Here is a 15,325-nt window from a genome sequence, read left to right as displayed (position 1 = left end):
CAATGTGACAATGGCAAGGAGATCCTTATGTTTTTATCTTCTTTTTCTATTAACATTTCATGTGTTTTTAAGGCTGTGGTACTGTTGTTATTCAAGCAAAACATGTTAAAAACGTTCGGTGATCCATAGCAATAAGCATTATTAAGTAACTTCAGAGCAAAAAACAAAATTAAACACCATTGGTAGATTTTAGGTAAAGGCTTTTATTTTTTTTCCTTTTGCACATTGAGCTATTTTGTGGCTTAGCCCTGCCCTGGCTGTAGGCTGATGCAGTAATTTTGCTAAGTTGCACAATTTGCTGGACAGCTTTTCTTCCAGCCATAGAGAATGGTGCTGTCCTGCAAAAAAGCTCCCTAAAGCAGTACTCATCGAATGGTGCTGTCCTGCAAAAAAGCTCCCTAAAGCAGTACTCATCGTGAAACACAAAAGCATGTATGTTTCTTCATTGATAACGGAAGTTATGTCTTCAAGATGTTCATGCCCTTCAATGTGATATGAAAATGCAGCAGTCATAAAAATCTCAATGTCACACAACATCTGTAATAATGCAACTACGAATATCTGAAACTTTCCATTAGTTTCAAATATTCAGAATGTTATTACTATTCAAATATGAAGGTGATTTCCATGCATTTTTCTTTCCGAATATACATATTAAATAGTAGCTAATTTAAAAAAATTGTAACTTTTTAAACTTTATTTATTGGCCAACAACGTTTTAGTTTCTGCTGTCATTACAGTAAAAATTCAGTTGTAAAAAAGGGGAAATAATCTCACAGTGTAGTTAGCCTGTACTGAGTACTAAGTATTAATCTGTATTGAGGTTTCTTTTAACAGTGATCATCGGTCATTTGCCACCTGTCTTTCTGTTTATACCATTAATACATACTACAGTAGTTAATTATTAGAACAATTTGTTCCATTGTTAAATCTGTTGATATTGGACAGATTATTCTTCTCAAAATTTTGACATCTGTACCATAAACAAAACAAATGGTAAGATGAATTTCCAAAGATCACATTTTCTTCACTCTAACATTTGAAGAAAATCTTAGAGTGGCTTGGGAAATACTTGCTCATACTTTACTGTGTATTTAATGTAAGCTAGCTAATTTCTTCAAGTTAACTGAATATTTCCAGTAACAACATTTCCTATTAACAACAACATTTATTTATATAGCACATTTTCATACAAAAAAGTAGCTCAAAGTGCAAGATAGTGGTAAGCAGTCAAAACTGTCAATGTTATCTTTAACTTCATTACACTTTGGAGAAAACCTTGCGTTAATCCTACACATTGTATCAATCTACATTGGTTCTGGTCAATGTTGCCAATTTTTCCAGCAATATTATTGTAATTTGAACGTAGTTCGTGCATGCACACAGGCACACCCTAAAATCTCCTAACATATTTTGTTGGAAAATGTTGTGTATTGTACATAACCTTCTGGAAAAGGCTAAAGTCCATTGCACACCTGTTGGTGCACTTTTATTAGGTTGTGTTGTCTTTTGGTCATCCAGCTGTTTCGTTTATTTTTTTTCTGTCCTCCCTATCCATCAGACCATTGCATCAAAATTATCATTTTAATCACAAGAGACCTAAAAATTAATCCATAACTAATGACTCAATGTTATCTATCACTTGTATATCTGTATTAGTGAAGTGAAGTGTTCTTATTTCACTATGTTTGTTTGGTATTTTAATTTATTCATTCATGTTTCTATTTTTTTTCTTGCAATTTTTCTTTAACAATGTAAAGCACTTTAACACTACATGCCTTCTATAAAAATGTGCTATAGAAATCAATTTTGTTGTGTTTTGTGTGTTGCATGCACAAACGTTAGAAAAAGCTGCAACATCAATAGGAGTGTTCCAAAAGTTAATTGGATTTTTTTTATATGCAGTGGCATGTGGGAATAGCGTTTTGCTCCCTCATGTGCATGCTTTCTTACAAGTATCTTAGACCTGAACACACCTCATTTAAGAAGCAACCTTCACTGGAAGTTGTATTGAAAACAAGGTCTGCTTTCTTTTTAATTTTAAAGACAGAAGACTTTTACTAATATACTTTTAAGTTAATGAGCATGAGGCCATTCTGTTTGCTTTAGGAATTTCTGATCGGAACCTTGCAGTCTCTATTTTTCAGCCTGCATGGTGATTGCAAAGCAAGATCAAAATTGACAGCAGTCCATCTGATGAAGCAAATACAGTCATAGCGTTGTACTAATGCCTTAATAATGTATTGGCAGGTCTGTGGCAATCAGTTGTGCAGGCATAATACTTGAAACATTAAAAAACCAAAATGCAAAGCATTTAAAAGGGTGAATAGGTAGAGTGGAAGAAAGATGATTCTGCTTACAGATCAAAAGGAAACAGATCTGTAGCTTTCAGGGCTACAATGCTCTCAGGGGTCCATCTCTTCAACAGGTGTTACTGCAACTTCCTCAAGCAACATTTAACCTCACCCCTTTCATTTTACTGTTTACCTTACCACTGATGGCAGACTATCCATCCATTTTCCAACCCGCTGAATCTGAACACAGGTTCATGGGGGTCTGCTGGAGCCAATCCCAGCCAACACAGGGTGCAAGGCAGGAACCAAGGTTATTATAGTTTTGCTTTTTCATATTAGTTTTTATTTATATATTTTTTATGACCTTACTTGGAAATTCAGTTTAGTTTTAGTTTTCCTTCATCATGTATTTTTAGTTTTAACTTAGTTTTTATTTTACAAAGACATTTCTGTTTTATTTTATATATTTTAGTTTTAGTAATTATGGTACAGTTAAAGAGCTACTATGGAGTTTAGTTTTTGTGTCACAATGAGACAGAACTGTACACTTAACGAGTTTGGATATGAGTTTAATGTTAGTGGACACTGACTACACTACATGACACAGTTTACCATTTGGTTTTGTCTGATAAAAACAAGCAAAATCAAAACCAGGTACTGAATATGAACAGTTTTACACAATTTTATAATTTTTAAAATATTGTCTATGACATTTTTTTTTCTCCTTTGTGAATTTCCCCTTGGGATTAATAAAGTATCTATCTATCTATCTATCTATCTATCTATCTATCTATCTATCTGTGCTGTACAAATCTGCGCTGCCTGATGGCACTTGTTTCTTTTATTGCCCAGAATGGGCCAATTTGTAATGAAATTTACATGAATTTTAAGGTGTGAGGGTTTTTTTACTCTAAATGTCTACAGCACACAATATCTCCTGCTCAAACAACAATGTGCTTATAAAGAATGCCTTCAATATTTCATTTAAAATCTCAAATATTTTCTACCAGCCATATTGATCTGATTCCATCTCAGGCACAAGCAATTTATAGACAGAATTTTGCCACCTGGAGGCCTGAAAGGATATAAAAAAATTAGAAAAGAGATTCTACTGTGTTCTGACAGGCGTGACCATGAAAATTACGGGGGCTTAGGAGGAACAGGACTCTTAGGCTTGAATCGGTGTACAGACCTCACCTAGCTGTACTGAGGGAAACAAAGAAAAACAAGCATGTAGTGTGAGGGTTAGGGGCAGTGGGACTTGAATAGCCCACCATTAAACCCAAAATGAGCAGAGCAAGAGCAGGTAATATGAGTATGGACAGACACAAAACGACAGAGACAGCATCTGAGATTAAGAACAATATATACATTATCTAAACCTGTTTATCCAGAGCAGGATGGCAGGAAACATGGAGCCTACCCAAGTAGGTTTAAAGGCAAGGCAGGAAAAATCCCTGGTATGCAATATGTATAAAATGGCTGATGTTGAGAACAAAAAGAATATGATATTTCAACTATCCATTTTGAGAGAGAAACATTGAAAAAATGGGGACAGATATTTTAAAATATAATTCTGATACTGGATTATTTTCACAATATCAGGTATTTTGAGCTGTGAATATTAACTAAAAAAGGGCCTGAGTTGCCTCGAAAGCTTGCATATTGTAATCTTTTTAGTTAGCCAATAAAAGGTGTCATTTTGCTTGGCTTTTCTCTACAACTAAAAAAGATAAATGAATAAATATAGCATAAATACGAAAACACATTAGTATGTTTAGCTTTTCATCACTTGGCAGACTCTCTTCGCCTACCTATCTGAGGAGACTTCGTGCCACCAAAGCAGCGGGTCCAGATGGAGTATCGCCACGACTGCTGAAGGACTGTGCGCTGGAGCTGAGGAGTCCTCTACAGCACATCTTCAACCTGCACCTGGAACAGGGGAGAGTCCTGAGGCTTTGGAAAACATCTTGTATCACCCCAGTCCGAAAGGTATCACGTCCTAGTGTGCTGAATGACTTCCAGCCTGTTGCTCTGACGTCACATGTGTTGAAGACCATGGAGCAGCTGTTGCTTCACCACCTGAGGCCACAGGTACGCCACGCCCTCAACCCTCTGCAGTTTGCATACCAGGAGAAGGTGGGAGCGGAGGATGCCATCATCTATATGCTACACCAATCACTCTCCCACTTGGACAGAGGCAGTGGTGCTATAAGAATTATGTTTCTAGACTTCTCTAGCGCTTTCAACACCATCCAACCTCTGCTCCTTAGGGACAAGCTGACAGAGATGGGAGTAGATTCATACCTAGTGGCATGGATCGTGGACTATCTTACAAACAGACCTCAGTATGTGTGTCTCAGGAACTGCAGATCTGACATTGTGGTCAGCAAAGCAGGAGCGCCGCAGGGGACTGTACTTTTTCCGGTCCTGTTCAGCCTATATACATCGGACTTCCAATTTAACTCTTGAGTCCTGCCACGTGCAAAAGTTCGCTGACGACACTGCTATTGTGGGCTGCATCAGGAGTGGGCAGGAGGAGGAGTATAGGAACCTCATCAAGGACTTTGTTAAATGGTGCAACTCAAACCACCTACACCTGAACACGAGCAAAACCAAGGAGCTGGTGGTGGATTTTAAGAGGCCCAGGCCACTCCTGAACCCCGTGATCATCAGAGGTGACTGTGTGCAGAGGGTGCAGACCTATAAATACCTGGGAGTGCAGCTGGATGATAAATTGGACTGGACTGCCAATACTGATTCTCTGTGCAAGAGAGGACAGAGCCGGCTATACTTCCTTAGAAGACTGGCGTCCTTCAACATCTGCAATAAGATGCTGCAGATGTTCTATCGGACGGTTGTGGCAAGTGCCCTCTTCAACGCGGTGGTGTGCTGGGGAGGCAGCATAAAGGAGAAGGATGCCTCACGCCTGGACAAACTGGTGAGGAAGGCAGGCTGTATTGTAGGCATGGAGCTGGACAGTTTGACATCCATGGCAGAGCGATGGGCACTCAGCAGGCTCCTATCAATTATGGAGAATCCACTGCATCCACTAAACAGTGTCATCTCCAGACAGAGGAGCAGCTTCAGCGACAGACTGCTGTCACTGTCCTGCTCCACTGACAGACTGAGGAGATCGTTCCTCCCCCAAACTATGCGACTCTTCAATTCCACCCCTTGGGGGGGGACTAAACATTAACATTATTCAAAGTTATTGTCTGTTTTTACCTACATTTTTATTACTCTTTAATTGAATATTGTTTTTTTGTATCAGTATGCTGCTGCTGGAGTATGTGAATTTCCCCTTGGGATTAATAAAGTATCTATCTGTCTATCTGTCTGTCTGTAGTTCAGTAGAGACATTGCCAACTGAGTAATTTTACAAGGTTTGTATCATTTCGTTGTTAAACAACGTTTTTAAAGCAAAAGTGCTTGGTCAGCAACAATATGTTAATCTTGTATGATGACGTAGTCAGTTTCTTGATCAGTGCCATTTTCTTTTCATAAATCGGGAGTGGTCTCCCCTAGACTTTCTTGTGTACTCGAATATGGAGATGGATATCTGAGGAGTAAATTGCATGACAATGATTATATTATGTACATTAAAGAACCATCAACAACAAATTAAATGAATAATATATTGAACAATTATTATAGTCTAAAAGTAATGTTGAATAAATCGGACTCTCCATGAATAAAAAAAAAAAAATCGAGTATGTGTTCAGGTAAAGTACCACTTCCGGTTAATGGATTTAGCCCAAAAATTAATACAGATCTACAATTCTGGTGTAACAACCACATGCCAAATTTCATCCATCTGTCTAGTTTTGTTTTTGAGTTATTGTGTTTACACACACACATGCATAATTCCAAAAAACAGTATTTTCAGACTCTGGGAGGTCTAAAACGTCAAGATTCATCAAAATCTCGAGGTCGAATTTTTTTCATGATTACTATACTTTCTCTATACTTTGTATATGATATGCCAGGTGAATTGCTGTCAACAAAAAGCAGGCACCTGAGACATAAACTGAAAAGTTACTCACTCGTGATTTTTCTGTCCATACGGTAAAGTTTTTGTTGACCAGCACATTCCGATTTCATGCATTTGAGTTACATCTTGATATACAACAAGTACAAAGAAAGGCGGCACGCAAGTCGCTTTCTATTCCATACACTTTATGCGCGTATTCTGCTCGCTCTGTCACTGCGAATGCTGTGTGAACACCAGCCTTCCATCACCAGCCGCAATTCAATATGCGGGCAGCTCGTGGTGGATGACTTTCAGCTTTAGAGTTAAAAGTTATAAGGGTTAAAAAGTAACAGCAAGAATATTCATTCAAAAACTAAAATTATTTTTAGTAAATTATTTTATTTCAGTTAGTCTTTCCAGCTACCTTAATAGTTTCATTTAGTTTTAGTTTTTCATTTTAGTTTACGAAAATGTCTTTTTAATAATAGTTTCAGTTTTGATTTTAGTTTTTGTTAACTATAATAACCAATCCCGGGCAGGGCGCCAACCCACCGCAGGACACACACACACACACCAAGCACTAGGAACAATTGAGAATTGCCAATCCACCTAACCAGCATGTCTTTGGACTGTGGGAGGAAACCCACGCAGACACGGGGAGAACATGCAAACTCCACGCAGGGAGAACCCAAGAAGCGAACCCAGGTCTCCTTACTGCGAGGCAGTGTAAATCACATCCACCACGCCATAGAACAATATTCAAGAAAGCACTGTAGATTCATAATGAAGTAAACCTGCTCTGTAAAATGCTAAAAATGAAACAGAGGTAGAGAGCAACATGATTTAATAATTATATAAAACATACACTAATAAGGGGTAAACGTAGCTAAAATACCTAACTAACTTGTTAATGTCAAAGCATTCTTGCTCTTTAAGTTGAAGTGACATATTAGCAAATATAGCTTATTTAAACATTTTCCAATAGGTGGAGTACAAATGAACACATGCGAAAATGCCCCACGTAAAATGTAGAAGTATAATACTGAGCAGAAAACTATTACCTAAAAATCCTTGCGCAATTTTTAAACAATTTCCACCAAAACCTACTGTTGAATTTCTTGTAATGTTTTTAGTGAAGTATTTAACTGATTTTCTGAGAGATCAGAAATGCCTATCCCTGTCATATAGACTTGCCATCCCTTGCCCATGACTTGCAGGTAAGGTTCTGGATGTTTTTCTTAAATCAGTTAGCTTAGTTGCACACCAGCTAGTGGAAAAGCACCTGCAAAGTGAATTAGAAGTCTATGCCCAGGTTACTATTAAAGGGGCTGTTGTAAGTTGTTTGGAAGTATGAATACCAACTAAGCAGTTACCATTCAATATAATTATAATATCTCACTCACATCACCGGAATTACAGACTCACGGTAAATCTTTTTTGTTTCTGTTTCTGACCTAAATCTAATGAAATGTACATTTTTCAGTCACTTACTGTTTTGGCAAAATTAAAACTTGTTTGTTTGTTTTATTTTTAAGTCAATATCAGACTTATTTCAAATATACTACAGTAAGAAGCCTGAAAATAATTAGATGGTAATTTTATCGTATTGAAAAGATGGTAATTTTATCGTATTGGAAAGTTCCTAACCGTCTAAATTAGGGGTGGGCAAAAATAGGTTTACAATTGTGAGTACACAAAACACAGAGTTTATTCTTGTATTGTGTATTTATTTATTATTTATTTGTATTATTTGTCGTCTTCTTCTTAAAGCGATTTACCATACAAATAGCTGTAAACCTACTTTTGCCTACCCCTGCTCTAATCCTTAATAAGTCCAGGGTCGTAGTACCATGTACAACCCCATATTCTACACAAAACAGGAAGCCGTCCTGGACAGGGTTCCAGTTCCCACACTCACTCATACCAAACCATTTAATCGAACCTGCACGTCTTTCAAATGTGGGAAGAAAACTGGAGTATGAATAGATATATGCAAAGGGATAATAACTATTAGAAAAGTCCACATGATAATTACTAAAATGTGGCATCTGAAACAAATTTTAATTTAGGTGTGGATTCTCTGTTTAGGCTGGTATGACCAGTCAATCATTTTTTTTACAAGAGCAGAGTGAAAATGCTTCAAAATGAAAATCTGTCTGTGTGTTGTGTAAGACCCTGTTAGGTTGAAGTTTTAATGAAAGGCACGGGAATTTTAGAGCACAAGTGCTTGGTTAGACCTTCCTGTTCTCATTTCTTGTCTCCACAGGGTTTTACATGTGTTTGCAGCTCAGTCAACCAGTTAGCGTCCGTGTGAGGGAGTTGTTTCAAAACCACGATAATGAAAGAGTTTTTTTTTTTTTTTTATTGCTCTCCTTGATAAAAACTGCAGGATGCCATTTCATGTAACTGAAATGTCAGATAACTCTTAAGTGCAATGTGGTCTAATTTTTTATTAATATAGAGCAATATAGATTTTATTTTGATCTAATTTAGTGAGCTGTCATTTTTATTTACAGTAAATGTTATGGATTTAAATGTGACGTTAATGAAAATGTTAAAGTTCTAGCAATAGTCATAGAAACACTGCATGTTGGGTGGAAAGTCTTTAGGCTTTATTAATTGTTAATGAATGTGTAATATCCAAAAGTTTTTCACCCCTTTGTTTATACATTTACAGGATGATAGCTTTGATGATCTGTCAAGGCAAAGTTTAAATTGATAAAGGTATTAGTGGTGTTCCTGGATAACTCATAAGAGAACATAAGTGACAAGAAGTGCCACCTGTTGATGCCTCATATTTTTCACTATAGGCTATGTGTTTCACTTTTAAATATTTGCAATAATAACCCCATGCACATTTCATTGTGGTGTTTTTGTGTACATTCTGACCTTTGAATACTACATCATACCATTTTTTTAACATGCCAAAAATGTGGTGCCTTTTTTGTTTTTTGGTTTTTTTTAGCTCTAGTTAAGCATGATTTGAAAGCTTTCATAGATTCCTCTTCTAAATGAATTTGAAGTGAGACATTTCCTAATATATCACTTTAATATGTTTGTGAAGGAAAATAACACACATTTGAAATTAGATTTGATTACATATGCTTTATTTGTCCACATGTGGTAGGTAAAACTTTAAAGAAGAAATACAGTGTATATATTCTTATATATATAAAATGTAAAATATGTAAACTTCTGGCTTAGTTAATGAAGACTTGCTGCTGTCAATAACAGGCTTGTAGGTGGTAATAAGATGTGTCACAGGTTTGATATTTGAATACATCAGTTCCAGCTAGCTGTCTCCACAAACAGTGCCTGCCGTTAGACCCAGACTTGCCTGGTTGAAGACGTTCAGAATGACTCATCTTTAAAGTGTTCCACAATGAGGCGAGTCATTTCTTGTGCCAAGTTTAAAAATAAGAATCAACAGGATGATACAACCCACACCTAGTTGGCGAATTCAGACTGCATTTTAAAGTCTGGATCACACATTTAAGCTTAAATTTTAACAAGCTTGCTTCCTTAATATATTCCATTCACATAAGCCTCCAGACCCCCTTCCACTCCATCCATCCACATCAGATACACCCTGTGCATCATCAAACAGCATTCAATATAAAAGATCAAGCTACTTCTACACAATTACTGAACTCTCCTTAAATCGGTATAAGATGTCATAGTTCTTTCAAGCTATAAATCGGTTCTTTAGTATCTATAGCCAGCTACTGCACCTATCCATAAGTAAACCACCCAGTATAATTTTTGGTTCACTAGGGCAGGGGTCCGCGGCCCACTACTGGGCCGCAGACGTCTGCCAGCCGGGCCTCAAGAGAACTGCACGACAACGGAGACTCACTCAGACTTTTCAGAACACTTGGCGGGCGGGGCTTTGCAGCGGCGCAGAGAGAGGAGAGAGACCGAGTGAGAGAGTATTACAACAAAGTATTTTTATGGTCCCAACAGTTTCCCTATATGACACGAGTCTATAGAAATCTCGTTACTACAAAGTACATTCAGCAGATACTTTCATTACACCGAAGTGACCTTGAAATTCCTGAATGAATCATCCGCAGAGCAGTTAGATCTGTGGGCGCAGCTCAGATGTGCACATTTGCGCAACGATCCCCAAACAGAAACATTGTAAAAAAAAAAAAAAAAAATTCTTTCTTCTAACTTTCCTTGTACAGTTTTTTTTTTGCTGGAAAAACACTGGTTTTCAGTGATACCATTTGCTTATTGCTTGTCAACATTTGAAAAACATCCATTGGAATTTAACTCATTGTCACCCTCCTATAGAAACGGCAGACACGAAAAAAACGATAACAGTGTTAATGTTTGTGATGTGCAATCTGTTGGAATAACAAATGCAATGCATATGTCTTTGTTATATGCAAAAAAAGAAGAAAAATCTCAGGTTGCAAACATATGCGAACTTCTTAATAACTTAATAATAATAGAAATGTAATGTAAATTGTGTATAAAACTGCCCTACGAACCCGCCACGAATCCTCAACCCCCCAATCCAACTCCCAGTACACCCCATACACTATTACTTTTAGATTAGTTATCCTTACATGCAAATATGTTGAAGAAAATGCATGGCTTCATGCATCAGGATGCATACATATAATGTGAACTCTCCTTTTAAAAGTCACAAGTTAATGTGGTAGAATTGATAGTGACCACATTGTGTAGATGCTGTTTGCATTGTTTTTGAGAATACTTAGTTTCTGGTATGGATAATTTTAAATAAAACGCAGCTTTGCCATTTTTCCAAGTAGTACACATTTAATTACAAGAAATTCCTTTTTGTAAAAGTGTTAGAAACATTTGTTCAGTTATAATCATCACAAATGGCAAATAAACATTTTTCTGTTTTCCTTGCAATGTTTCGGACCTTTATGTGACTAGCCAGTAGTCTAATGCTTATTGAACCGATGGCCATGCAGTCTCCATATTCCTTGTCGGAAATAGGCAGACCACAGATCAGTGTGTGTGTTTTGTGCGAGTGTGCCCTGTGATGGACTGGATTGGTTACTTCTTTGTGTTCAGTTCTGCTGGAGTATGCCCCCCAGCGCACTGCAACTCTAAAATTGGATTGAGCAGTTTCAGTCAAAATAGATTGATATTTACCTTATTTTAGTGGCTTTATTGAGAAATGTGCAAGTATTTTAATTACAGAAAAGTTGGAATTGAAATGTATTGTTAAATGTGAACCCACGACTACACTTGTTGTAACTCCAGCCACTGTATGTGTGGAGTTTGTATGTTCATTTATCTGTATAGGACGTTCATCTTATAAGAAACTGGCACCCTGCCCTGGGTTATTTCCTGCGGTGTACCCAGTGCTGCTGGGATTGGTTCCACACCTCCCAACACCCTGCATTGAAATACACAGATTATGAAAGTGAATGTAATGCTGGTAACTCAGAAGAGCAGTTTTACCATTATACTTGAGTAGGGAACAAGACAACATAAAATATTTACAGATATCTTGTCTGTAATAAATTATTTAAAGAAAAGTATTTTCTGTTTAAATTAAAATCCAGAAAATATTGCATGTGTTGATTAATCCAAAATTGTTTTTGTTTTTTATTTGTAGACAAACTATGAAAACAGAATATACAGCCTAAGAGTAGAATGTGGGCCTAAATATCCTGAAGTACCTCCAACAGTTAGATATGTTACAAAAATTAGTATGAATGGAATAAACAATTCTAATGGAATGGTAAGTAAATTTGAACATCTCAGACATATGAAATAAGTCTCATAATAATTTACACATGAGGATGTTTGCTCATTCCTAACATAATCTTGAATCAAATACCTATAGTACACTTTGCAAAGCAGTGTTTTTTAAATAAGAATTACAAACCTTCGTTATTCAAATATTGTATTTTTAGGTATTCAGCTCTTGTTTTATTCATTGCACAATAGTATATGAGGCTAATTTGTTTTGTAATTACACAGAATATGCAGAATATATAGATATATGCAGAAGAATAGTAAAGTACAAATCATACCTCCACACCTTGCAGTTTGTCGTCTGACTCTTTTACTTGCTTGAGTTTCACATGGAGCGACAATTGAATTAAAACCTGTGGTTTTTGTTAATAGCAGAACAACACTTTATTTGACTAAACTGTTCAGATTTTTCTTTAATAATCTGTCTGTTCAAAGCTTTGTCCAGGTTATGAAAAGGAAACTGAAGGGTGTGTTATCTACAAAATACCAAATTTGTTTTTATAGATATGGGATATCTTTTCCTCCTTTGGTTATTTCATGTTCTGCTTTAAAACTTGCAGGTTCAAAGATATTTAGTATAATTCTGATTTTACATTCTTTTTTTTTTTTCAAGACTCCCTCAAATCCTGCATTTTCCTTTTTAAATGTCTATGTCTGCTTAAGCTGAATTGTATAAATCAGCGGTATCTAAAAGCCAAATGCATTACTGAACTAAGTGGAAGGGCAACTAGTGTAGAATTGTTACAGAGTGACGTGGACATAATTTAAAATTTAATGTTAGTGTAAAGTGTTACAAAGAAGAAGTAGAAATGTTAGCTATGAATACACAGTAAGAGGGTTAAAACATAAAAGTACAACTTATGAGAAGGTCCTGGGAGTCACGGTGGACTTGTCACTATGAACATCAAGGTTCTGGACAGAAGGGATCAAGAAGGCTCATAGGAAACAGTGTTTGGAGTACAAGACAAGAGCTTTAAGTTATATAAAACATCAGTGGGGACTCACCTGGCGTACTCCATATTACTGAAAAGATGCTGGAAGAAAATCCAGAAGAAAGTGACTACGCTGATTGCGGGACTATGAGATATGAGCTGTGAGGAGAGACTGAAGGAGATGAACCTTTTCATTTTAGGCAAAAGGAGATTAAGTGGAGATATGATTGAAGTATTTAAACTTATAAAGGGAATTAGTGCAGCAGTTCCCAGCTGTGACTTTAGTATAAAATATTCAATAAGAACACAGTTGGATATATTGTTAAGGGCAAATTCTGCAAAAATGTTAGAAAGCTTTTGTTCACACAAAGAACCACCAACACATGGAAAAAATTACCAGAGTTTGATTTTAGAGTCCTTCAAATGTCGACTTGCTGTTATTTTGGACTATCTGGCTGAATAGGATGAAGAGCTCATAGGACTGAGTGGCCTGTTCTCTTCAAAAGTGTTCTAATGTATCTTTTGTGATTAATACTGTTTACAAAAAGTAACCAAAATGTATCTTTGTTGTACTGTTACAGGTGGATGCACGTAGCATACCAGTTCTAGCTAAATGGCAAAATTCATATAGTATTAAAGTTGTTCTTCAAGATCTAAGGCGTCAGATGATGTCCAAAGAAAATATGAAACTTCCACAACCACCTGAAGGACAAACCTACAGCAATTAATTCTAATAAATTCTTATAGCCCTCTGTCTTAAAATAAAAAAAAAACAAAAACAAAAAAAAAAAGAAACTTATTCTCCTAAATGGAAAACATAATGTCTTGTAATTTTTCACAATGCTTACCACCCACACAAAGAATTACATTACCAGGAGCAAGATCTTGGAGTCTTTGTTTTAGAGAAATAATAACTAATACTTGCCCCTTACAACAGATGCTGTCGAAATTAGGCAGGCACAAGTGATTATTTTTACAATGGAGCACTGTTTTAAGAAATGTAAGCTTGTAGTACATCTAAATTATAACTTGGGCGTTTGCTAGAAAAGAGCATGAAAGTAAGTACAGGTCATTGCAGAGCTATAGCAAATATATATGTATGTATGTATGTATGTATGTGTATATATATATATATATATATATATATATATGTATATGTATATATACATATGTATGTATGTATGTATATATGAATAGTACACACACAAAATGTTAAAAGTACAGGTCTCAAAATGTGTATATAGTAGCATGCTTTAAAACCAATCATAAAGAGCTGCAAATTCAAATAAAATTGTTTATTAGTAACATTTAGCAGGAACACTGAAATATGTTGCCGGTATTTTGTTTATGAATATTAGTTGAACTGTGGGTGTAGACTACTGTTAGTGTCACAGAGTGTGTTTAAGGGTTGTTTTTTGATACCTGTATTTATGGCAAAACAGTTGATTACTGTGAAGCAGCTCTAATGTGTTATGTAACAGACATTGCAGATATTTGTTTACGGTCTTTGTTGTACTAAAATTTGCATTTATCTTTTAGTGAAAAAATGAAAACAAAATAAAAAGGCAATAGGTGTACAAATGTGATTTTTTTTTTCCTCAAGACTTCTCTGCAAGTGTGCTTTCTTTCTGCATTTTATTATCGGGAATAGTTTGTGGTATATGCCTTCATGGATACACCAAAGGCCTGTTACGACAAGGGAAGCCGAATTTCATGCTGATGTGGAGGGCCACGCATGATATTAATGACTGGTGTTTGTGAAGTTCAATGCATATTATAAACGGGGGGCGGGGGGGGGACTGAAGCAGGAGATAGTATCATTTGGGAGCATCATATGAAAACTGTGACATTGTATGTAAACAAATGATTAAACCTAAATTGGGTTATTTATAAATATGTATACTGTGTATAAAGCTCACCTGCCAAACAAAAAAAAATAAGTGTGTAAACAGATGATATTACATAAATAAACTGTACAAACAAAAATTATGCTTAAGAGAATACAAATTTTTATTGCTTCTTTAACTATCCTGAAAAACTGATAGGTGCACTTTGCAATAACATCAATAATGCTGCTGCTACATGTCCTTGGGGGAATATTCTACTAAACTAATAAACGTCTTCAAAATTCTTTAGAACACATTTTCGAGATCATATTTTTCTCCGTGTTACTCCTTACCTAATTATCAGTCCCAACAGAGGAATCCCATTTTTTTGTGCAATATATAAATGCTGACACTCTACTGGGATATTTTTTTAGTGTTAACTCCAGATCTGGTGTCACTGACAAATAAATTGGTGTGAAGGCGCAGGGTGTTTCATGCAAAATGTTGTGTTTTCCACATTCAGTGCCCATAAGAAGCATTCACCCCTTTGAGTAA

At 36.1% G+C, this 15,325-nt stretch overlaps 1 protein-coding gene across 1 annotated transcript in view; it reads left to right on the top strand.

Annotated features, from left to right (window-relative positions):
- Positions 1-14,931, top strand: part of ube2v2 (ubiquitin-conjugating enzyme E2 variant 2) — a 40,966-nt gene extending 26,035 nt beyond the window's left edge. The window contains exons 3-4 of the mRNA XM_028803502.2: positions 11,870-11,995; positions 13,526-14,931. Coding sequence (XP_028659335.1) covers positions 11,870-11,995; positions 13,526-13,672 — 273 coding nt within the window. The 3' untranslated portion in view covers positions 13,673-14,931. The remainder of the gene's footprint in view (positions 1-11,869; positions 11,996-13,525) is intronic.
- The last annotated feature ends 394 nt before the right edge of the window (positions 14,932-15,325 follow it).

This window comes from Erpetoichthys calabaricus, chromosome 6, assembly GCF_900747795.2.
Source record: "Erpetoichthys calabaricus chromosome 6, fErpCal1.3, whole genome shotgun sequence".
Classification (NCBI taxonomy): Eukaryota; Metazoa; Chordata; class Cladistia; order Polypteriformes; family Polypteridae; genus Erpetoichthys; species Erpetoichthys calabaricus.
Note: the sequence above shows the minus strand (reverse complement) of the source record. Positions and strands in the feature narration are given on the sequence as shown.